Source organism: Columba livia, chromosome 20 (assembly GCF_036013475.1).
Source record: "Columba livia isolate bColLiv1 breed racing homer chromosome 20, bColLiv1.pat.W.v2, whole genome shotgun sequence".
NCBI lineage: Eukaryota > Metazoa > Chordata > Aves > Columbiformes > Columbidae > Columba > Columba livia.
The window spans coordinates 586,905-611,823 of NC_088621.1; the positions used below are offsets into that span (position 1 = coordinate 586,905).

At 57.1% G+C, this 24,919-nt stretch overlaps 1 protein-coding gene across 2 annotated transcripts; it reads left to right on the plus strand.

Annotated features, from left to right (window-relative positions):
* Positions 1–319: 319 nt before the first annotated feature.
* On the plus strand, positions 320–24,234 carry MNT (MAX network transcriptional repressor). 2 transcript variants are annotated; one of them, XM_065036620.1, is made up of 6 exons: positions 320–524; positions 9,478–10,033; positions 12,711–12,752; positions 13,450–13,561; positions 21,219–21,411; positions 22,841–24,234. In XM_065036620.1, exons 1-6 carry the CDS (start codon positions 452–454, stop codon positions 23,554–23,556), a joined length of 1,692 nt encoding a protein of 563 aa, XP_064892692.1. In that variant the 5' UTR covers positions 320–451; the 3' UTR covers positions 23,557–24,234. The 2 variants fall into 2 exon arrangements, with proteins under 2 accessions (XP_064892692.1, XP_064892691.1); XM_065036619.1 differs by lacking the exon at positions 320–524 and adding an exon at positions 5,183–5,967.
* Positions 24,235–24,919: the final 685 nt, after the last annotated feature.

Below are 24,919 nucleotides of genomic sequence, written 5' to 3' on the forward strand. Positions count from 1 at the left end.
CTGCGGTGACATATTGTAATAGGCCGCGAGCGCACTGCGGGGGGAGGGTCGCCCGCAAAACCCGGCGGCCGGAGTCCTGCGCCGCCGGCCCGGCCCGCTCTCGGCGCCGTCCCGCGTCCCGCAGCCGCCCCGGGGCGCGGCGGCGTTGGCAGCCGCCCGGTGCGGCCGGCGGGGCTGAGCGGCCGCCCCCGCGCGGCGGAGAGCCGGGCCGGCCGCCGCGTCCCGTCCCGCCTCGTCCCGTCCGGGCGGCGCCCCGCACTCCGCCCCGCGTTTTGCCGCCGCCCGCCGCGTAGTAGCGGGGCCGCGCCAGCGCCCGCCTGTTGTGTTTCTGTTGCCGCCCGCCATCTTGTCGCCAGCGCTGCTGCCGTCGGGGCGAGCCGCGGGGCGGCGCGGCGCCTGCGGCCGGGCCCGCCACACCGGGGAGGCGGCGGCGGCGGCCGGGGCCCGCGCCATGAGCATCGAGACGCTGCTGGAGGCCGCGCGGTTCCTGGAGTGGCAGGCGCAGCAGCAGCAGACCGCACGTGGTAAGGGGCCGGCCGCGCCGGGGCCGCCGCCTGACAGACCGCGGCCGGCCGGGGCGGCGCGGGGACGGGGGCGAGGGCGGCGCCGGGCCGGCCGCGCCGGCATCTCGGACACGCGGGCCGGGGCGCGGCGGTGCCGGCGGGGGCGGCGGCGGAGGAACCCGCGGCGGGCGGCTGCCGCCGCGCGGGGAAGTGACAGGGCGCGGAGGGGGGGCGCGGGGAGGAGCGCGGCGCCGCCCCGGCGGGGGCTCCCTGCGGGCGCGGCGGCCCCGGGCGGCCCCGGCCCCGCTGTCCCGGCCGCCGGGGGGCACCGGCCGCCCCCGCCCTTGCCGCGGGCGCGCGGCCGCCGCGCTCTGCGTGTCCGCGCGCCGCGGGAGGGGCGGGGGCGGCCCCGCGCCGCGTGACGCGCCAGGCGCCGCCCTCCACCACGTGCGCGCGGGCCCGCCCCGCCCGCGCGCGGGAGCGGCCCCGCCTGCCCGGCGGGAGACCCGGCTCGGCCGCGCCGCGGGACGCGGGTTCGGGGCTGCCCGGGGAGCCTCGCGGTGCCGACCCGCCGGGCCCAGCGCGCCTTGTTGCCGCCGTCGCCGCCGCCCCGGCCCTGGGCTCCCGCTTCCCGGGGCCGGTTGTGCTGCGGCAGCGCCCCGGCCGGGCGGTAGCGCCGGCTGCTGACGGCCCGGGAAGGGCCGCCCCGGTGGGGTCGTTCCGTTCCGTTCCGCGGCTGCGGGGGGCGGTGGAGCCGCTGCAGCATGAGCTCAGTGACACCGCGCGTACCTGCGGCAGCGCGGGGGGGCCGCTCTTTGTGCGGCGCTGCCGCCGGAGCCGCACACCCATTGTTCCGTGATGAGTCATGCAGCAGATAGTGCACGTTGTGAAGCAAGAGAGCCCGGAGACGTGCGGGGCAGGAGGCTCCCGAGCAGCAGGCTGACCCGCGGGTCTCCCGCTGCAGGGGCGCCCCGGCGGCCGCGGGCGGGAGCAGCCGCCGCAGCCCGGGCAGGGCGGTGACAGCCCGGGGCGGGTCGGCGCCTTCCTGGGCAGACGTGCGCGGTGGCTGTTCACACTCACGGCTCCGTGGCTCACAGGTGTCAGTGTGCTCTGGGTGTAGCAGAGGTTAAGCACTGGAGAGCTCATATTAAGCAGGGTTGTTTTTTATATTTTAATTATTATCCAGCTTCCTCGCGTTAGGAGAATATTTTGTAAATGGATGCAACAAGTGAGGATCTGGGATACATGGGAAGAAGAGTTGGCTGCAGGGCAGGAGGGGCAGGAGTGACCCAGCGGCGGCGCGGTGCGCAAGGTCTGGAGGCAGAGCTGTTTCCGAGCTGGGCGCAGGACAGGCAGTGCACCATGCCAAACCCAACCCTGGAGACGCCGTTTTCTACCAAAGGCCGCTGCAGGTGGGAGCTGCGGGGTGAGCCGCGCAGTGCCAGCGCAGGGCTCCCTGGCTGTGACTCTGTGCCTGGGACACACGCCGTCACCGGTTGTGCTGCACAGACACGTCAGGGCTGCCCTGGCTGCTGCAGCAGCAGCACCGGTGCAAACGTGGCTGCCCCAGGGAGGTCCTGGGCAGCAGGAAGGTGTGTGGTGTGAGAGGGAGGAGCCCGTCGCTCGAGCTTCAGGTAACAGGAAGATGTCAGCGGAGAGCACAAGCAGAGAAATAGCCGGGAAAGACTGTTTAGGCAACAATGAAGTGTCTAGATTGGCTTCCTTCCCTCACCACCTTCTTCCGCTCCTTCCCCTTCTAATGTGTGTTCAGAGAAGCTTTACGGTCTGCATTACACCCACAGTTACACTGTGTAACTCCAGGGGTCCAGTCTGGCCTGGAAGCCAATCCAGTTTGGGAACAGCATTAAACATACAAAGCTGGTTGAAGGCTGCTGTGTCGACGGCCGTCAGAGGTGCTGCAGCGTGCTGGCCTCGGGAGAGCAAGGCGGGACGTGCTCCGGAACCCCTGCCATGGCTCTGCGGTGTTCCCCGCGGGCCTGCCCAGCCCGTGGCCGGGCTTTCCCACCAACTGGGTGGGAAAATACCGTGAATACACACGCTGTTGCTTTTTCGAACCTGGGAGTAAAGGAACAAGTGTCTTCCATTCAACCAGACGTTCATCGTTCTGTGTTTTTGAGGAAGAAAACTGGCAGAAGGAGAAACCAGAAATGTTCTGGAGACAGGAGAGCAGGATGCTCAGGGAGGGAAGAGGGTTAAGGTGCAGCTGGTCCTGCTCTCGGGGGTTCCTGGTGCCTGGACGCTGTGGTGCTCTCGGAGCGTGTGGCACAGCCGCTGCTGCCACCGGTCCCGGCACGGCGGGTCGCCATGCCGCGGGTCACCGTGCCACCGCCCAGCTGCTGTGTCCTGCTTTGCTTGGCAAGTGCTGGTTTCCACGAGGACACACGTGGCATCCAGCGCTTCCAGACCTCGCGCAAGTGCTGTGGAACGCGCGGTTTCCCCGGCCGCAGCCGGTGCCTTTGCTCACGTCTGGTTTGTTTTGCGCAGGTACGCGCGTGGCTTTTCTGACTACTTCAGCGTCTTCCACCAGTGGAAGATCAAACCATGTAGGCTTTGCTTTTCTTCATTGATAACCAGACCAAGCCTTGTTGTGCGTCTTTAGCCATCCGAGGGCCGTTGATTGCTTTGGGAGCTGTTCGCGGTGCTGCTGGGTGAACCTGCTGCGGCCGCTGACCCACAGTATGGTTCAAAATGTGTTTGCAAGATGTTTACCCAAAGCCTGTTGAATACTGCATATTATATATATTAATATTTCAGAAAACATAATTTCAAATTGCTGAAAAGTAAATACATCAGCCCGAGGTGTTCCCATAAGAGGAACAGCCGGGTGAGTCTGGTGCAGCCGTGAGCGAGACCTCGGCCCGGGGACGACGTGTGGCGGGGGATCCTTGAGCTGCGCCCTTCGCTGCGGGTGCCCAGTCCAGACCTTGCTCAGACACTCGCTGGAATTCGAAGGGCGCAGCACAAGTGGTTGGTTATCGCCCCAGTAAACCGGGAGCAAATGAAGTGCAAACAACAAACTGAGTTAGAGGGAATTGTATGCTTATTAATTAACAACTACCCGGATACATCTAATGATGTTTACATCTATAGAATCCTCACTCTTGTTGGACATGGAACTGAGTTCCTGCGTTTCTACAACATAAACATTTCTCCTCTTTACTGACTTAAAATACTGTTTTTTGGAGGCTGTTTTCGTTGCGTATCCCAGCCCGATCCTGCGGGTGCGCTTGGTTTTGCTGCAGCAGTGTGCGGGGCTTGCGTGGCTCGCAAATAGTGTCGTACAGGTGCTTGTGACAGGCTTGTGTAGATATGCACAGAGATGTAGGGAAAACGAAACTTCGGTGGTTTGGCTCATCCGCACGCCTGTTTGGATGCTTGGCAGACCCTTTGTGCCTGATGACAGATGTTATGTAAATTATGGTACTGGTAATAATGTTATTTGGATCTCATTAATTTGTGGGGGAAAACCCAGCAGATTTGGGGGAGGCGTGGGGAGTTGATGTTATGCATTTCTTCGTGTGGCATGAACGCCGTGGGCATGCAGACAGCGACAGGCACGCCCTGCACATGCGCCGTGTCGGCCACGTCCTTCAGCGTTTCTGATGGGTTTGGGGGTCGGGGTTTTGAAGCACTTTGTCCACATCTGGGCTTTCACGCTTCATAATGCTGCTGCTCTCCCTTTCTCTGTAAGCAGGTGGCTCGCGTGCACGGGGTGTGTGCGTTTACACGTGCACAAACCCTGAACTGGGCTCCTTTTTCTGTCCGGTATTTGCAAACTCCAGAGACATTTGACTTGAATTAGAGGATGGCTGATTTCTTCGAATTTAGGTTAGTTCAAGAACGTTTCATCATCAGAGAAAACAAATGTATTTATAATTACAAGTAACTAATGTTTGTTTTCTTAGCGTTTTTTCCCGTAGCTATTCATCTATGGTCCACTCAGCTTACATTCTCTGCTTTGCTTGATGCTGCTCAGTTATGTTTATAAGCCTCTCTTTTCTTGGACGTTGCCAGCGAGGGTGGTGACTGAACAGCCAGCAGAGTCCTGGTCTTCTCCCATCTCATCCAGCTGCCGTTTGGCACACGTCTTAATTGCACGCGATTGATAACGAGCAGAGTGGTGACCAGACGGGTTCCTGCAGCTGCAGGGCCGCCCACCCTGTGTGAGCCAGGGGTTACCCGCGGCACAGCCTCGGAGCTGGGGGCAGCGGCTGGGGGAGCTGGGGCAGCGGCTGGGGGAGCTGGGGGAGCTGGGGGCAGCGGCTGGGGGAGCTGGGGGCAGCGACTGGGGGAGCTGGGGGCAGCGGCTGGGGGAGCTGGGGCAGCGGCTGGGGGAGCTGGGGCAGCGGCTGGGGGAGCTGGGGGCAGCGGCTGGGGGAGCTGGGGCAGCGGCTGGGGGCAGCGGCTGGGGGAGCTGGGGGCAGCGGCTGGGGGAGCTGGGGGCAGCGGCTGGGGGAGCTGGGGGAGCTGGGGGCAGCGGCTGGGGGAGCTGGGGGCAGCGGCTGGGGGAGCTGGGGGCAGCGGCTGGGGGAGCTGGGGGAGCTGGGGGCAGCGGCTGGGGGAGCTGGGGGCAGCGGCTGGGGGAGCTGGGGGCAGCGGCTGGGGGAGCTGGGGGCTGGCAGGGCTGACCGCCCTGGCGCTGCCAGTTGGGGTGACAGGGAAAGCTTCCGAAAGCTTCCGACGCCTGCAGCGCACTCTGATGGGCAGATAGCGTTGGATTCCTATCTCCTTGCTCAGGTAGGATTCTGAAGGGTGATCTGCACTTTCCATCCGTTTCCTTGAGAAAGGGCTGGCAGCACAGGCTGGTGACGCCCCAGGGCGGAGGCGCAGCAGGGGCTGGTGTCCTCCGTGGGACTGAGGGCTGTTACGTGAACGGGTGTTGAGCGCACACTCTTACCTAACAGGCTGTTGCTGACCAACAGATCTGGTTTTGCCGTGACTCAGTGCATGCCATGCAGTGTGTAACCTGCCTTGGCCTCCGTTCCCGGCGGCGCTGGCTGAGGGGCGCGGCTCGCAGCGCATGAGCGTCCGAGGGGCAGGACCTGCTGGCGAGCAGCAGGGTCTCTGGCACTCCGAGTGTCTGGGCTTTTTGTGCATAGTTTGTTTATAATACGGTTATTAAGTCAGCTCATGTTTACCAGTCCTTTCCAACCAGTATATTTAAAGCACATCCTTGTTCGCAGTGTTTCTGCAGACTTCGGTGTGTCCCGCTGTCCCCAAGGGAAGACAGCGTTGTCCCCATGCACGCTGGGGCAGGCGGGGTTGGATCCTACCGATCCTCAGTGCCACATCTTGCTCTGAACTGTGATACAGAACCTGCTCAGCTTGCAAATAGCTGCTTATCAGAACATGTTCCTTTGTCTCCGTGTTTCCTGCAGGTGCCAGGGCCCGGTGGAGGAGCACCGGGACAGCGTGCTGTGCAGCGGCAGCTCTGGCGGAGCGGGTCAGTCTGGGCGCCGGCCGTGCCGTGCCGGCAGAGCCGGGCGTTTGCGCCTCATCCTCAGCTCCGCTCCGTCCTCAGAAAGGAGCCGTGGAGTTCTGCGTTGGTGCGCCCCCCCAGCTGCGGCGCTGCGGCGCAGCCCGTGCGTGGCGCAGCCCGTGCGTGGTGCCCGTGTGGCTCGAGGGCACCGGGGTGGTCTCTGTGTGTATAAGGCTGCCCACGATGGATTTATTTTTTTAGCAGTTTTGATCTGTTTGCTTTTCCTTTGTAGCGCTGCTGAATCCTGGCCATTTATTTCTTGTGTCCGCTAAGAGTTAGTTGTAACTAAAATGCAGCTAAAAGGACTATCTGGAGCTGATTCAGGCTTTCAGTTAAGCACTAGAATAGCAAATTAAAGCACAATGTAAATTATCCATAGAGATCTGAGAAGCTGTTGCTTTGAGAAAAGTCTGCCAGGTGTTATTTAGTGATGGTTGTTTCTTCTTTGGGGCCTGGGAGATGAACGGCAAGATTTAAGGGTCTTTCCCACCTTTCTTTCTGCGTTCCAGGAGCGTCAGTGGTTTCGTTGAAAGGAAATACTCACTTCCTTGTCAGCCATCTGTCTCCATAAAGTAGGAGTAAAGGGTGTCAGCTCCCTGGATTTTGTCAGTCAAGACGATCACCGCGGTGTTGCCCCTGGGGACCATCAGCCGCGTCCTGACCGGGAGCCCGCGGGTTTGGGGAGCGGTGCCGTGTCTCAGGGCTGCCACGGTCCCCATGGAGAGGCAGCCAAACAACGTGGGCTTAGCAAAGGTGGGAGAGAAAAGTTGGGCTTGTGTTGTGCTGTTGTCAACCAAAGTTCAGAAGGGCTCAGAGAAGGGGTTGCAGTTTTGGAGGGGTCTCAGTCCTCAGCTCGTTCTGAGGGGGCAGCGGGTGCCCGCGGCTCTTCGCTGGTGTCAGGAGCCTGAGGTCTGACTCAGGGTTTGCCTGGCTCAGGCTGGGCCTTGCTGGTCTCCAGTCCCGCTGGCTGTTACCTTCCCTTCCTGCTTGTCCCGTGCGGAGTGTGGGACGTGCAGGAGCAGAAGCTGACCCCGGGGCTCCGGCCTGCCCGCCTCCCAGCGCGGCCGTCAGCCTCGGGAAGGGAGGGTACCCGGAGACCCGTCCCCAGCGCTTCCAGGAGCGACTCCTGCGGTGACACGCCGAGGAACGGGTGTGAGTGAAATCCAGGGCGCTGCTCCCCGGGTCTGTACTGGTTTGTGCTGTGCGGCGTCAGCTCCCAGGAGCACTGAATGATTCAGGGAAACACTTCAGACTCTTCACAAAATCACAGAGCTGCCAGTGCCTGACTGGAGTTAAGGGTTATTTTCCGTCTGTTCTGGGGAGGCACCTTTAAGTGTATGTAGAGTGTGCAAAAGCACATGCTGCCGATGAATTCCGAGCACTGGCGGTGTCCCTGCACAGCCCTGCAGGCGTGCCGCGCTGCCGGTGGCGCGGGCTGTCCCTGACCGCTGCTGGCACGGCTGCTGCCTTTGCTGCCGCGCCGGCTGCTTCGGGCCAGTGGCGTTTCCAGGGCAGGCAAAAGAGAGGAGATAAACCGGGCAGATTAGTAGGTAACAAAGTTAAGAGGGTATTCCTGGCCCATCAGGGCCCTAAAATAGCGCCGGTCTGCCAGCCAGGAACGCTGACCCTGTTTCTGGGTGCTCCTGAAACCAGCTTTGCTTGTTGTGGCTGGCGTTGCGGCGGTCCCGCGGTGCGCGGTCCCGCGGTGCTCTGCCTCGGCGGCTCGGGGCTGCTCTGGGGACAGGGCCCCTGGGCAGGGGAGGTTGTGTGCCCTCCTGCCTCGCTTGTGTTCAGACCCGCGGGGGTTTGCAGGGCTGGTGCAGTGCTCAGCCCCTGAGATGAGCGTGTGAAGGATGAGTGGAAATGACACGTAATTTGGTGCGCGCCTGCCGGCTCAGCTGTCCCCGGAGCACAAGAACATGCCCTAAGCCTTGTGTGCTTTTCCCAGGCTGGTTTTGGAGCAGCTCCTGTACCGAGTGCTCTGCACGTGAAGGGATGATCCACACGAGTGTCGGGCGCACAGTGCACTGGTTGCTGTGCATCGTGTGTATCTGTGAAAGAAAAGTGGGTGAGCTCATTTCCTATGGAAAAATAAAGAGCTCTAGGGGGCTTGTTTAAAGAATGTCCTTAGTTTGTTTGCAAGGTGTGGGCACAGTGAGCAGGAGACAGATCTTCGTAGCTCAATGGCAGCATTTCCATCCTGACATGGTGTGAGTGTCGGGAATTGGTGGCGCAGAGACCCCCCGGGTCCTCTTGCTTGCTGGGGGTCCATAACGTGGCTCCTTTTTGCTGTGGACAAGTCAGATGTGGAGGACAGTAGCTCACTGGTGTCAGGTTCTGGCTAAAAACCCCTTGAAACAAACTCTTTAGCTCAAGGGAGCTCAAGATTTGCAAGACCAAAAGCCTTGTTGGCGGTTTGTCAGGAGCCCCAGGGCTGCACCTGCTTTGCAGAGACATTTACATAAATATTTCTGATCAGTAAGGCGGGCTCGTAACCGTGCTTCCCTGCTTCCCTGTTCTCTTGGCTTTGCCGACGGATGAGGATGAATTGTTGCAGGAGTTCCGCCGCCAGCCCCGCTCGTGCCGTGGGCAGCGCTGCCGTCAGCGCGGAGCTCGGCTGCAGGTCCGTTCTGCATCCTCTGCTGTCGCGGCGCTGGTGCCGCGGCCGGTGCAGGTTCTGGCGGCACCTCAAGCAGCGCCAGCAGCTCCGCTGGCGCCCGGCTGCCCTGTCCCCGGGGCGCTCGCCCAGTCCCCGAGGCCACTGGCGGCGCGGGCTGCCCGGCCAGGCACACACGTAGGAAACACCATTAGTCAGCAGGTCACCGGGGTTGAGTTTCCTCGTGCGTCCTGTGCCAGGGCCATCATGTTGACTCTGGCTGCAGACCAAGCAGCAAAGTGGAGCAAAAGAACTGCAGACAAAGGGCTTTTATTTATTAGTTATTAATGCTGTTCAGTTGAACCAGTCTGAAATCATTGGTAGCTGGATTTATGTTGTGTACATCTGGGGATTCCTGCTGGGGTTTTTGCCACCCTGCTCTGCTTTCCTTCTTCCTTTAAGGAAATGTTGGTAATTATATATTCTCAAAATATTTCAGGGTAGAGAAATACTGCATTCAGACTCTGAGCCTCTGTTCTGCAGTCAGGGAGATCTTGAGCTCGCTCACCCTCTGGCTTGGTGCTGCAAACAGTTGAATTAAAATTTTGGATTTGAGCCTTGGGCAGCCATGGGGAAGGTCCCATTTGGATGTGAAATGCTCCCAGATCACTGAATTTCCCGTGGTGCCTTCCAGTTCGTGCTGGAGCAAAGGGGCGATGAGTGGAAGGTGCAGCAGGGCTGGGGCACGGGACAGGTGTCCATCTGTGTGACCCCGAGCCTGCCATCTCCCTCCCAGAAATGTCACCAGCTCGCCCAGAGCCCTGGGTGTGGGGAACGCCGGGGAAGGGCCGTTAATTGCTGTTGTGTTTCTCTTTCAGAGGAGAATGAGAAGCACGAGAAGCTCCGACTGGAGAGGGAGCAGGAGCAGAAGAAGGCCGGCAAGGCCAGCGCGCCGCGGCTGAACAGCGCCCTGCCCTCGGAGGAGCCCCGCAGCGAACCGCTGGTGTCCATCTCACCCCCGGCGCCCCCGCCGCCCCCGCCCCTGCCCGCCCCCATCTCCGTCATCCCCATCCCTGTTGTCACCAGCCCCCCCCAGCAAGCAGCCCAGGCCACGCTGTCCCCGCCGCTTGTGCAGCGCCACCAGCCCCTCGTAAGCACTCCCAGTGTCACCAAGGAAGGACCGTCGGTCGCCCCGGTCATCCAGCGGCCGCCGGGCCCGCTGCTGCCGGACGGGAAAGCCGCCACCCCCCCGTCGGGCAGCCCGAAGCAGCTCCAGCACTACGCGGCGCCCGTCCTGGCCATCTCCCAGCACCATGTGGTCCAGCAGCCCATCCAGCCGCAGCCGCACCCCGGAGCAGCCCCGCAGCTCGGCGCTCTGAAACTGGCGCCAGCAGAGGACACGAAACCAAATGAGCAGAAGAAGAGACCTGGAGGGTGAGTGCACCTTGTGCGTGGAGGCTGCTGAGAGGGACCAGACAAAACTATACCCAAAGCCGCATTGGCCTGGAGCCGCTACCGCTTTTGCAGAGAGTTGTCAGATCAGAAATGCCAAGATCCGTGGATGTTTGGATGTTTGTTTGGTTTTTTGATAGCAGGGTTTCTTAGCTTGGTGGTTTTTATTTTTGCCCCCAACGACACACCACAGGATTCTGTACAAGGATTTATTTTTGCAAGCCAGAGCTGTGTTAGGAAGCGAGTCCCAGCACTGCCCGTCTGATCTCAGGTGGCATCTGCTGTTGTGTTTGGCAAAAGATATCTGCTCGTGCTGGTCAGGGAAGTGGTGCAGCCGGGCACCAGGGACGTTCTTGAAAACTGGGATGGGACTGAGGAGGTTTTGTTTCTCAGGGCAGAGATCACTTTAGCTGCTGTTTCAGTTTCTTGGTGCTGTAAGTGCTAAGGGCTTGTTCAAAACTCCTGCAGCTGGAAGGGACTCAAGGCTGTCTAATCTGTGCCCGGCCTCACACAGGACTTGTGACTCTGATGTTGCTCCAGGTTAGTGTTTGTCTAACTTGTTCTTAAGGACTCCGGCTGGTGGAAGCTCAGTCTGCTCCTTAGACGGTTGTTTCCAGACTACAGTATCTTAATACGTCGTCTGGTATTACTTCTCATGGACTGGGAGAACAGATGATTCCCTTCTTCAGAGCAAGCTGTGCCCTGTGTGCCTTGGCCCCTCACTCTTCCTCCCTGCAGGACCAGCGGCCTGGATCTGTTCAGTGCTGCGTTCAGGCCACGTTGTCGGGCCCTCAGGCCCCCTGCAGCTGGCAGGTGCCTCCTGCACCGGTGGTGAACGTGGCGTGGGAGTCCCATGGAGGCCGAAAGTCACTCCATGTGTGTTCCCCATTCAGTACAATAAGGCAAAGGTACCTGGGGGGTTGGGGCTGGGCTGGGGTCTGGCAGGAGCTCGGGGCTGCCGCTGGACCCCTCTGTGCAGCCCCCCGGCCCCAGCCCCAGCAGGTGCAGCGCAGGAGCCGCACAACGCGCAGCCCTTTCGGGTGGGACCCGCTCGGGGGAGCGCCTTGGCCAGGTCGGTGTTGGCCTCGCCTCCTGCTCCGTCCTGCGTGGCGCTCAGGATGGTGCTGTGTCAGGTCGGGATGTGGCAGTCCACTTTCCCCAGGTCCTCTGGTCCTCACAGCGTTTGCTCTGAGCTGTAGTGCAGAACCGCTGTAACCGGTTGTGAGACGAGCGCGGGGCCGCGGGCTGGTGCTGAGCTTCCCGGGAGCAGCCTCGGTGCAGGGAGCAGTGCTGTCGGTGTCACCTGGTGGGAGCAGCAGGAGATGTAAGATGCAGTGGTCAAAAAAAGGGGTCACAGTGTCTTTGGGGATGCAGAGATCCCAAAATACAAGAAAGGAACAGCAAAAGTAACAGAGATAAGACTTTGTAAAGATAACGGCCTTTGTAAAATGCCAATATAATTCCTCTAAGATAGATTGTGATCTTTAGAGCTTGTCCATAAAACACTCAGCTGCAGAAACGATAAGTGTGTTTGTGCTTTAGTCAAGCGATGCTGCAGTGGTGGTGCCGCGGGGGTGCCCGTGGGGACAGGTTTGGTGTCCGGGCAGTCCTGGCAGCGGCAGACGGCCGGTGCCGCCGTCCCCGTGCCGGGCCAGCGCCTGCGCTCGGCTGTGCCCGCTGCCGGCGCTTTACCGAGCCGGGTTGCTGGCGCTCCTGGAGCAGGCACGGACGCCTGCCTGGTGCTGAGGTTTCCCGAGGGGCGTTTGGACGGGTGACCCCCGGGGACGTGCTCCTGGTCTGGAGTCACTCTAGACGTGAGCACGAAGAGGTGTCTGCTCCAGCTTGTGTCTCGTGGGAAAAGGCTGTCAAATGTTTGTTTTTAAACACCTGAACATTTATTAAATATTGGTACCTCCTGCAGTGCTCACCTCAGTGTTGGTGTGTTTCCAGCCAAAGGCAAAGAGTTACTTTGCGTAGTGTATGGAAGATGTCTCCACGTGTCTACTGATGTACTTTATCACCACTATAGCTAAAAAACAAAGATGACATGGGTTTGTTTGGCTTTTCCTAAAAGTGTTCCTGCGATTCGGAGGTGGGGACAGACCAGAACCCCAAACCCAGCAGCTCGCCCCGGTTCCTCTGTAGCCGTGACTGGAGGGTTCCCGCATTACTTCATTCCATATTTGTGCTCAGCTGTGTTATTTCAGGCGCAGTACAAAGCGAGAGCGGTTTGAAGCACGTCCGCCAGGTCCCGTACGCTCCAGCGTGACTGTGCACCAGTCTCCCCCGGCGAGCGCGGCCGTGGGGCAGAAGTGGGGCAGAACCGGGCCGGCTGGCTCACACGCGGTTCACACGTCGTGTCTTTCCCTGCGACAGGAGCCGAGTCTGCAGACAGACCCGCGCTGCAGCTGTTTGTGCGCAGCGTGTGAGCAACGCTTATCCCTTGGAATACGCTTGTAACGTACGGATTTTATCTTGATACAGGATAGGCAGAAATATATATGCAACTAATGTTAAGCCAGCGGTATCTGAACACCTCTCTTGATTTTTAATACTTACCTGTGTATCCTAGACACACACACACTGCTGAAAGTACAGGTTGAATGGCAGTAGTTTTAAACCTGACACTGAGTTTATCTTTGTTCTGTTTGGGTTGCAGGGTTGGGACCAGGGAAGTACATAATAAGTTGGAGAAGAACAGGTGCGTAGAAAGCCAGGGGCTTGATGGTTTGTTGTTTTTTCAATTGTCATTCACGTTCCTCCTTTGGCCTGCAGTCTGTCAATGCTTGTTGGGCTTTGGTGGTTTTTTGTTGTTTGTTTTCTAACAAATAACATGAACAAATTCTTAGTGACTTTTAGTAAATCTTGCAGTGTTGCTTTGCTTTCTTACAGCTCAATTCTGAATTCTGCATCTCTTGCTTCCCAGTGTGTTTTATTTAGCTGCATAATTGCATTACAATAACCCTGCAAAGCCCTGATCCCGCAAAGTAAATCCCCGCACACATAACGGCGTAACTTCGCTTTTGATTGAAAGTAATAAAATAGCCAAGACCGGGGTCCGTGTTCAGTGTGGATACAGAATACCGGTTCCTGATCCAAAACTCTGACAAGCTGAATTGGATATATGGTGAAAGTGGAAGCAACAGCACAGGGAGAAAAGATACTTCATTTAAGACTGCGCGACGGTTTCCTAAGCAAGCTGGGACTAGGATGCAGGCGTTGAAGCCGCGTTCTGCTGGGCTGAGCTGGGTCACTGTGAGCATGCGGGGGGGCTGGGCACTGTGCACGTGTGTCGGTGCTTTGCTGGATTAAGGCACTAATTAAGCTCTAGCCCTCTGCTAAATTGGTTGCTGGTGTGTGCTCCCGCAAGCTGACCAAACCACCTGTGTTTTCTTTAGACGTGCACATTTGAAAGAGTGCTTTGAGACATTAAAACGCAACATCCCCAACGTAGACGACAAGAAGACCTCAAACCTCAGCGTCCTAAGGAGTGCCTTGCGATACATCCAGGTACGTGGAACGCCCGGGGTGCTGCTGCTCGCTCTGCAGGCCTCTGTCTGCACCAGAGAACCGTGCTCACTTTGCTTAAACCACGTTACGTGTCTCCTGCCCGCCAAGGACATGTGGGAGAGACAACCCGCGTTCCTCCTCGTCCTGCCACGCGAGTGCAGTCCTTTGTAAACTCCACATTTCCACAACCCCTGGGTCTCGCAGGAGTGCTGGTGTCCTGCAGTCTCTTTGCGCTAGAAGTTCTGGTTAAGCGCGGGTGGGCCGTACCCGCCGCGCTGACGCGGTGACAGATCGTTCAGGTGTCTTAGACAGGGACACGCAGGCTGTTGGAACTTAAGCTGCTCCTTTTTGGACTGAGGTGAATTTCAGTCCCTGTGTTTTGGGGAGGTTTTCTCTTTGCTTAACCAACCAGACAGACTTCCATGAAGGTTTTGAGCGTCTCACGTTTCTGATGGGATGGAGATGCGCGAGCGGGTCGTGTGCGGGCCGGGAGGGGCTGGGGCGCTGCGCCCTGAGGCTCTGGGCGAAGGTAACATGCACTTGTGGTGTTTGCAGGTTGAGTGAAGTGTTAGTTTTTGCTTATTGTTTTTTACCTCATATTTGACACCGTCAGCAGTTTCTTTGACTTTGTGCATTGATTTGTTCTTATGCAGCATGTTTTCCATATTTAATATTCGTAAAAGTGGTTAATGGTAGCACAACAGAAATTCTGAGAGATGTCCTCTGTGACTGTGAAATCAATAGCATGCAATGCAATTAAAATTCAGCTGCGAAATGAAAGAGTTGCTGAATTTATAGCGCACATGAAGAGAGCCAATAGACCTAATACATTTTGGCTTGGAATAAAGGGTGCTGAGGAATGTTCACAATGGGCTTTTCTACAGTAAAGCCTCTTCCTTTTCCTCTCTTTCTTCCCATTTTCTTCAGTCCCTCTCAAACACGGTTTCATTCCTGTGTTCAGAAGTACTGGACATTGATTACCTGCATCAGCTTTGCTTTGGAGAGTCAGTAATTGCTCGTTACCCTGCAGAGTCAGAGCAGCTCAGCCTGTTCCCCAGTCCTCCCTGGCAGCCTGTCCTGCAGAGCCGTTGGTGGGGCAGACCCAGCGGTCCCCAGCCACCGGGTGCCAGACAGGAGGGGAAAGTCTGTGTTGCTCAAAAGGTCATTTCTGGAGGTGTGGTTGTGTTGCAGCCTCGTGGGCACTGGAAGAGCCCTGAGCCTTTCGTTTGACTTGGGGTGGGCTGGTGTCAGTGGAGATGGGGGCGCGATGGGGACTCCAGGGGCCGGGACACCCCACGGCCGGGGGGTGAATCGCAGCCTTGGCTGCAGGCAGGAGCACAGAATTAGTCATGATTGCAGAAAGAAGCAGCAAACATTGCCTGCTGGCAGCAAACTGCACCAGACAGGGTGCGTCCCACGGGCCGGCTTGGTGCTCACTGCTCTCCCTTGAAACGAGAGCAGGGGAGCTGTGCAGAGGAGACTCAAAAGTAAAACCTCTTATTCTTGATACAGCAAAGTACTTTTTCACAAAAGGGAAAAAAAAGCACCAAAAAACCAGACCTGAGGAGTCGTGCGGAGGAGAGCAGCGTGCGGCCCCGGGGCTGTGCGCCCGTGCACTGACGGCAGCACCTCCCGCAAAACCCTGTTACCCCGTTCCAGCTGGAGCTGCTTAGACACAGGCTGTTTGTTTCCTTGGCTGGATGTAGATATTTGTATCTGCATCAAATCAGATAAGACAGAAAGTTAAGTTCTGAACTTCCCATGGAGCTGTCATTGTAATTTATCCTTAGAGTCGGGCTTCTGCTCTGCAGCAGTAAATTAGAATCTCTGCAATGAACCACGCTGCTGCACGGAGGAGATCGGGCTGAAGGCAGCTGCAAGTCAGCGATGGTTCCGGCGGGTGAGCGCGGCGGTGTGGGCGGCAGGGGCTGGGCTGCCCTGCGGCCACAGCACCGGGTGTCCCGGCACACGGCCCGTGACCAGCACACGTGTCGCTCGGGCCACCTCGCCCGTCACTCTGCAAAACATGAGGGAAAACACTGGAAGGGTTCTCAAATGCGTGAAGTGACGTGGCAAAAATGCAGTGGGAAGCAAATGTGGTTTGTTCTGGGAGAGCAGAGAGGGGGACCGTGACAGGTCTGTCATTGCACTGAGGGGACCTGCTCCTGCGTCCCTGCTGCTGGGTGTGGAGATGAGCCGGGGGACGGGCCGCGGGGACAGGCCGCAGCCGTGAGGACAGGCCGCAGCCATGGCAGCCGCGCTGGCTCTTTGCATTTGGTTCTCTGTGAGGGATTCCTTGCCCTGTAGGAAATGGTGTAATCGCCTTAGTTGGAAGCTAATTGAAGCCCTTAAGCAAGACTCTTTTCTCTTCTGTGTTGTCAGGCTGTGCGTGTCGCTATGGTACCTGAACACCTTCCAGTCTCCAGGGTTGTTTTTATTGCGTATTCAGTGTAAAATGACATCCAGGCGATTTGCTCCCCGGGTGACGCGGGGACAGCCAAAACGAGAGCTCGGAGCAGCGCAGTTGGGGTCGCGCCGCCAGGCTGGTGCGCCGCTTGGACACAAACGCTGACGGAGTGACCAAGTGCTTACGAAACATTAGACAAAGCTGAGGCTCCCGGGCGCGCGGGGCGCAGGTCAGTGCTCGGGGGCTGGCAGAGCAGAGCAGAGCGCGGCTGCCGTCCAGACGGCCACACGCGCTGTGCGGACATTGCAGAAGGGAGGAAAGTGCTGTGATTGTGTTGGGCCTCGGTGCTGCAGAGGAGTCTTTGCTCTGTCCAAGAAACAGACTTTGCTCACCAATTGATACAAGTCGTTTACCAGTCCTGCTTGCGGCTTGTACTGTTAAAGATAGAAAAGAGCTGGGATGAACTTATGATTTGTAACAATTTGCCATTTCTTGCCTCAGGAAGGGGCAGGGAGGGTTGAACTTGTCTGCCCAGGAGCTGGGGTGGGCACCGCACCCCCGGACCGACACCAGCTGAGAACTTGTGTCTTGGGCCGTGCCCGTGCTCTTCCCAGCAATCCCCTGGGTACATTTCTATTGCACACCAGTCTTTTGGTTTTTCTGGTTGTGTGCACTTAGAGAAATGTATAAATAAGTGGCAAAGCCATTTAGAAATCACAAGACCCATTGTAATGCTGAAGTTTGGCTTCAGGTGTTACCCGGGTGAAGGACACCACAAACATGCAGTTCCTGCTGTCAGGGGATGCTGAACCACAGACAGACCATCCATCCGACCTTGGCGCTTGGTCTTGTCTAAGCAGCAGAGCTCATTTACATGCAGGCACTGTAGTGGCTGCGTTATTGATCAAAATGCGTAAGCCAAACCGATGCTGAATCCAGGTAAGTTCCCCACCGTGCAAAGTGTAGCAGTAGCTGTCAGTTTTTATTCTGTGCCAGCCACCAGGTGAATGTACTTGTCTTGTATGAAACGCTGGTAAGACCCGTGTCCGCGAGTGCCCCGTGCCTGTCGTGTGAGCAGCGCTCACGTGCCAGGCAGCGCTGCGTCCGCCTGTTCACCTGACCCGATCCATTGATTCTATCTTGTCTAATTAGCCTGAATTTTGTTGCCAATAATAAAGGCTTCCAGCAACAATAGTGGTCATGCAACATGGTGTCACCTGGAGATTTCAGGAGGTGATGAGAAATGAGACCTTTAAAAAAACAGTGTTTAGTAAAGTAAAGCAAGTTGAAGCTGCTTAAGAGTGTGCAACGGGTAAGATTAGGACGTGGGGCTGATCTTCCCCCGGAGTCAGTGGGAGTTGTTCACGCACAGCAAGTGCAGCGTCTGGTCCTTGCACTTGGTGGATTTTAGCATTTAGTGCCCGGCCGAGCTGGCGGCCTTTGCGGCGCCAGCCGTGCTTGCGGCACCAGCCGTGTTTGCGGCGCCAGCCGTGTTTCCGCAGCTCCGACACCAGCCCGGGCTGTGCCTCGCGTTGGCAGCACTGACGGGTGTTCCCTTTGCATGACTCGTGTGGCCGCTGAGCAGCAGAAACGTGGGATTCCCCGGTGAGGTAGTTTGGTGCCGGAGCTGGCGCTGCATCGCCGCCTGTGCCGTCCCCGGGGCTGCGGCAGCCGCTGCTGCTCCGGCCCGGGGCTGTTTGCAGGACCGGCCTCGAGTCGCCTGGTGCAGTAGAGTTTAAAAGCGCCCAGTGTTTGAGCCTTGTCGAGTGAGTGCAGGCTGTTTCGTAACCTTTGCCAAAAGGGATGGTGTTTGTGTTTTTTCTTCATGCTGTCTTGCTTGTGACTCATATGCCACAGTTTGGAAAGGGTAAAGAGAATTATAAATGCAGTATGTGCTCTTTTTTAATTGTTAGAGAATCTACGTCTCTCATAGTGCTGTCATGTAAGCAGTAGTCTGAAGAAGGTTGTGAAAGCCAAAACAAGCTGTAAGTGGAGCACAGTGCGGGTGTCGCGGTGCTGGTGCGTTGTTGCCTGTTCGGTGCCGTTGCCCGTTCTGTTGTCACCCGCTGTCGGGAGCGGGAGAGGTCGGAGTGTGTGACGCGACAGAGTAGTGACGAGCACAGCCTGATTGCATGGGCTTTATTTTGTGTCGTGTTGCAGAAGTCACCTGCCTTTAAAACAAAGCAAAACCCCCAAACAAACAGAAATCCCCATGGACATAATAACCGTTGGGTTTGGTTTGTGGTTCCGTGGGGATGAGCTGAGGGCGCCCGGCAGGAGCTGCAGGGGAGGTTTGGATTCCTGTTGGTGGCAGTAGCAAAGGTGTGTGGTGCTGCTCTTTAAAAATACAGTGAAGCAGTTACTGACCAATTAAAATCGCAAACAAATAGTTGCAATGAAACAATCGTTGCCTGAGTGCAGCAGAGCTGAGCCCGCGTTACGGTGCTCGGCAGCCCCGGTGGCGCTGCCAGCCTCGCTAGACGTTCATCTGCAAAATAATAAATGAGAAGGATTTTGAACCTGCTGTACAGCAGCGGGAAGGCGGTATCAGCTTCATCTCCTTTTGTCGTGTCGCTGTTACTCTGATGTGATAGAAATACTGATAAAACATGCTTTGGAGGATGTGGGAGCATGAGTAAGGTTTTTACAAGGCTCCCTGTCTCCCTTGGCATTTATCAAAGATTCATGGTGGCTCTGATCCGCTCGGGCCCCGCCGGTTCCCTGGTTCCACGCGCACGCTGTTCTGTGTGCAGCTCTGGCGTCGTTCTCGTCTCTGCTGTCACCGCGGGGAGGACCCGCGTGGGGTCACCCGGTGAAACGGTGAAGCTGCTTCTGCACAGGGCGCTAGACGCGTGCGTCACGCAAACCAGAAAAAATGGGTGGGTTTTTTCCAATTTCTTTTAGCGGTCTTACTCATCTTTTACATCATTGCGAGTTACAATAGTATATCAAGTTTGCATTTAAAATATCCCTCTCACTGCGGAATTCTCACTGCTCTGTAGTCCCTTTCGGTGCCGTACTGTTCAATCACAGGCAGCCAGTGCAGCCCCCGTGGGACGAAACACGGCTGCGCTCTGATGATGGGGCGTCAAGCAGGGTTGTTGGTCCCGTCATGCCGAGATACACCTTGATCCGGATAACCAGGCTGCTCGGGTCATCTCGGGACAGCTGGTGGGGAGAACCTGGTGAGTTCTGGCTCCGTGTGAGAGAGGAAGGTGGATGCTGAGCTGTGTACAGTGGGTGTGGGCTGGTGCCATCTGTCGGGCAGGTACCTGTACTGGTATTTGCAGCACTCGGCACAAAGAACAGTGTCTGGTTTTGTCAGGAGTTTTAACAATGTGCAAATAGTAAATGTAAATAACAATGCGTGTTCTAATTTTCCCACGATTTCTCTGCTCCAGGCAGATTTCCTTTTCTGTGAAGTGTTTCAATCTAGATGCTGTCTCTGCCCCTGCAGCTGTTACAGATGGATCTGTGGTGGGACACAGACCCTGGTGGCAGCCGCTGAGCGCTGGTGACGGCAGGACCCCTCCCCACGGAGCTTTGCCTTGAGCCCCTCATGACTCTGTGTTGTATTTGGGGAAAGCCTGTGATCCTGGCCTGAGCACAGGCCCTTGGGGAGCCCGCGGAGCAGCCGCGCGGTTGCTGCGGTGCTGCCGTTGTGCCGCGACTTCTGTTTTCCGGTCAGTGGTACCGGGTTGGCGCATCCGGCACTGCTGCGGGATTCCATCTCCAAGAACCAGCTGAACGAAGCAGTTCCCATGGAAACTGTGGCTTTGGTTCCCACGGCAACCAGCAGGTTTGGCACGGGCGGGAGGTACCGGCTCCGCTGTTTCTTCTTCCGATGGCCCAATCCTGCCCGCGTGAGGCAGCTGGGAAGGGCTATGGATGGACAGACCCTGACTGACGCCCAGACTGGTCAGTAGGAATATTCCAGGCCGTTAGTGCCGTGCTGCATCTTTGCGGGGGCGTCGGGAGCCGGGCAGGGCCCTGCCCGCGGCAGTTCCGTTCGGACTCTCCTGCCGTGGGCAGCGGCCTCGGGGCCTTTCTGCCTTTCTTCTCTCTCTCCCGGGACCAGCTGTTGGGACCAGGTGCTGCTGCCTGGCACTGGCTGCTCGGTGCGGACAGAGCTCGTGAGGAATTGCGTTGAGTATCTTTTATATTCTATTTCCATTTTATATATAGTATTAGTGTTATTAGTGTTATTTTGTTATTTTATTAAAGTGTGTTTATCTCACTCCATGACTTTCTCCCTTCCCTGGCTCTCTCCTGTTTGGGGGGGATTGGGGGATGCGCGTGGCTGTCGTGGTTAATTGCTCGGTGGGGTTAAACCGCGGCAGCGATGCAAACCCCCATGTAGACAGCACAGGGGAGCGCGGCAGCTTTCCCTGTGCGGTGTGGCGGGGCCGGGGCGGTTTGGACAGCAGGTTCCTCGGACCCCATCTCCTGCCGTTCTGGTATCAGCATCCGTGGCGCCGGGTCGCGAGTGTCCTGGTGCCCTGGCCCGCGCAGGCCCCGCAGGGACAGGGTCCTTGTCTGGGGACGCAGCTTTGTCCCCGCGGTCCGCAGGGCTCGCGCCGCCCGCGCTCTGTCACCGGGACGCTCCACCTCGGCCCTGCCGCTCCGCTGTGCTGTGCACCCGGGGCAAAGAGCTTCAGAACACGACTCAAAAGTGCAAATCACTTTCATGATTGCTCATTGACGAGGAATTTTTAATCAGTGAATGCCCTGTAGTAGAAGAAAACAGCTGAAATATGCTTTTGGAAAAGCTCATAATTGGAAGTGTGTTTTTAAATTGCTAATATCATGTTTATAAAGGGTGCTTTTGAATAAGACCTTTGAAACCTCACTGATGCCAACTCCAGGGCTAGCACTATTCTGGAGGCAAGCACAGAGAAAGCATTGGGGCCGTTACTTTCGATCTTGACATAAGAATAAGCAACTTAATTACAGACAGCTATAAAATGGAAAGTTCTTTCACAGTGGCTGTTATTGCGGAGTGACAACAGTAGTTTGTGTCTGATTTGTTCACCAAATAATGGCAAGAAGGCTGCACACAAGGGCCAGATAGCTCTGCAACAGCCAGAAGAACGGGCACAGAGGAGCAAAACGTTACAGCTCCACCCGGACACGTTTCACAGCAGCATGACTGGTGACAAAGCCAGCTTTGGACACGGCAGTGACCAGGTTCCCATAGGTTGTATTTGTCTTTGTTTCCCTTTTATTTATTTTTGTTCCTTCTGTCTTTAGACTTTAAAGAGAAAGGAAAAGGAATATGAACACGAGATGGAGCGGCTGGCGAGAGAGAAGATTGCTACCCAGCAGCGACTGGCAGAACTGAAGAACGAGTTGAGCCAGTGGATGGACATCTTGGAGATTGACAGAATTATTCGTCAGACCGTTCAGCCAGAGGATGACCAGGCATCTACCTCGACAGCATCAGGTACCCCAACCACTCTCTTCCTTTAATCATCGCAGTGCGTCATTGACACAGGTATAAAGTGGTGATGGTGATCTCCACTTAGCACCATCAAGGTTTTCAAGTGTTCTGTAGTCATTGGTGTTGGCCGCCTGCGTGCCGTAAACTGAAATTGTGCGTCAGCGTCAGGTAGATGCGAAGTGCAGGTTTGCACATCCAGTCAGCTGGTAAATCACATGGAGCTCCCCGCGCCCACAACTTAGTTCTCCTCTTGCACAACTGTGCATGTCTGCTCGTTAGAGCAGAGTGGTGTGTGAGCATCCTGATGTGCGTGAGCTCGGACGTGGGAGGGTGTGCAGCCGCTAGAGAAGGAGGAATCGGTACAGGAAGGATCACCAGAGCGTTTGGACAACTTAATGAACCTTCACGTTGTGTGAGAAGGATTCCCAGTGAAGATGAAGGGATGCTGTTGAATCCCTGGCGTGCCGTTCCCGGTTGATGTCTGAGACGGGAGAGCACACGCATCCTGCGCCCGGGATCTGCAGCAGGGGGAGCAGGCGGGCGGGGGGTGTGCGGTGAGAGGGGAGGCTGCAGCAGTTCCTTCAGATCGCGGCAGCATTTGCTCTGGGCCCTCCAGGCAGATGCTACGGCAGGTTCCAGGAAGGCAAAACCCGAGCTTTCGAGTTCATTCAGCTTGTGTTGGGCTCATCGCCCTTGAACATTCCGGCAGACTCGGAGCGTGGGCTGATGGAATTGAGAGTAGGAGTGTCAGCGTTCGCCTCTCCCACCGGCCTCTGCAGGAAACCGTCGCTTCGAGCTGCTCCTCCCCACAGCACTTGCGCAAGGGGAGCGTCCTCCCTGGTTTTCCTGCTGCTTCGATAGCTTCTGAGATTTTTAATGTCTGCTGCATGGTTGGCTTTAGAGCAGGCAGTGCAAGGTGCCCTGCTCGTCCTGGTCTCCACAGGGTCTGCATGTTCTTGCGTTGCTTTGGGTGTTCGTGGGCTGCCTAAGAGCCCGTTTTCCAGAATGAGACGAGCTTGCTGCCACGTTTCTCCGTGGCTGTTTCCTTCCTGCTCTGGGAGCAGCCGGGGCGGTACCGGCCGGTGGAACAGCGGGACGGGAAGGGGGATGTTGCTCTTCCCAGCAGGAGCCCTGGGCAGCGCAGACAGCCCAGCCTGGTGCTTTCCCTCTGCCCTCGCTGGGCGAGCGCTGAGCCCTCTGTGAGCGTCCTCCCGCCCAGCCACCCGTTGCCCTGCCTGGGGAGAGGGTGTGCTGCCCGGCCGTGCCGTGCCGTGCCGTGCCGTGCTTTGCCGTGCCACGCCGCTTGCCTGTAGCTCAGGAACTCTGCCTGCTGTTGTCTCTTCGGCATCAGCTGCCTTTTTGGGAGGCTGGTTAGTCTTGTTCGTGCCCTGCTTGCTTTTTTATGGGAGTGTCTTCCTTTCATTTCTTCCAGAGGGTGAAGACAACATGGATGAAGACATGGAAGATGACAGGCCAGTGAACTCGTTACCAAAACTCACCCAGCGCCAGCACCCAGAGCTCCTGAAAGCCGTCCCTTCAAACGCTGCTCCCCACCACCCGGCCGTTCTGCCTCAGCACCTCTCCATCCAGCAGAAACCCCCCGCCGCGCACGCACAGCCTCCCATCCAGACACAGGCACTGGTCCAGCCGCAGGCGATCGTCCCTGCACAGACTCACATCGTGGCGGCTTCAACCGTGCAATCGACTGTTATCGCCCACACCGCCACTACCCACGCTTCGGTCATCCAGACTGTCAACCACGTGATTCAGGGTCCACAGACCAAGCACATTGCTCACATTGCACCTTCCACCTCCAGCCCCGTGCAACTCACCACTGCTGCTCAGCCCATCGGCCACATCACTGTGCACCCGGCCACCATCAACCACATGGCCCACCTGGGCCAGCAGCTGCCCCTGTACCCGCAGCCCGTGGCCGTCAGCCAGCCCGTGGTGAGCCACATCGCGCACACCATCTCGCACCAGCAGGTGAACGGCACCGCCAGCCTGGGCCCGCCGGCCGTGATGGCCAAGCCGGCCGTGGGAACCCAGGTGGTCCATCACCCGCAGCTGGTCGGGCAGACGGTGCTGAACCCGGTGACTATGGTGACCATGCCGTCGTTCCCCGTGAGCACGCTGAAGCTGGCCTAGAGGGGCCGGCCCGACGGCCGGGCCTTTGTTGGGAACCGTTGCTAAACTCCGTACATTCCAGCCGGGCCGGACTGGGCGGGACGGGCTGGGCCGCGCAGCCGCCGCCGCGGCCCCCGCACTCGGGTTTTGCTAATCTGAGAAAACTTCAAGGACAGTCCTTCATGGTGATTTTTTTTCCTTTTCCGTGTAATCAGTGAAATATGGATATGATGTTCTTAAGACTTTTATTTTCCCCTTTTATGTGTTGCTTCTTTGTAGAATAAAAAAATGCTGATCTCTTTATTGAGATGTTGCGTAGAATGGGAAAAAAATCATAGAAGTCTATATTTATATATATGTGTGTATGTGTGTGTATATATATGTATATACATATATATATAAATATAACATTTGAAGAAGGCCTTTTGTAAGGTTGATTATTTTGCAGGATTATTAGACAAAACTCATTTTTGGAGGAAGAAGACAGAGTGTCCTCTCTAAACAAGAAACTTTAAGATAGATGGTTTGGTGGACCAGGGTACGTACACAGTGACAAAGTGCAAATGGTAACCGTGTCAGAGGTGTTTCCCATCGTACATCACATTTCAAAGAACCATCTAAAATCACTGTGACTTGTTATGGCATTTTAAGGAAATTCTCTGTCCTGTCTAATAAAAGGAAAAAGAATACACAACCGGACTTCATTTGTTGCAGTTTTATAAATGACTTGAAATTTATAGCTATGTCAAAAAAATAATGGTTTTTATTATTTTAATGTTTGACTGTTTTGTTTGGATCTTTGGGGAGGGTTCTGGTTTTCGTTGGGCTCGGTTCTGCTGATGCAATAAGGATTTTCAGGTCTCCGTGCGTGGCTCTCGGCCGCCGGGGCTCCTGCCCGTCCCACACTCCGCGTTTCTTGGGTTCGGTTTTGTTTTGCAGATATTTGGTGCTGCCAACTTGCAATATGTTTATCTGGCCTGGTAGAGCAGAACCCAGACGAGAAGAGCAACAGAAACGGATTCGCCGCACGGGCCGCTTCTCTTTGCTGGTTTGTTCCTGGACTGACTGTGTTTTACTGTGGGAGTCGATGGCTTGGAAAAGGGATGAAAGTGCGCGTGGGATCTTCCGAAGTGCGGTTTGACGTCTGTCCCGCGGGGAGCAGCTGGCTCTGTTGTGGTCCGGGAGCACGGGTCGCTGCAGGAGACGGGTGAGAGGCTGTGCGGGGAGCTGTGCTCCGAGGAGCAGCGCCGGCTCCCTCCAGCCGCTTGGGTCAGTGCTGCTCTGCCGGCCCGGCCGCCGCTCGGCACGGGTTCCGCTGACCGCGCGTGGGGCCCTCGCTCGCGCCGTGTGTGTTAACCATCTCTTTTCCATCTTCCTCTCTTTG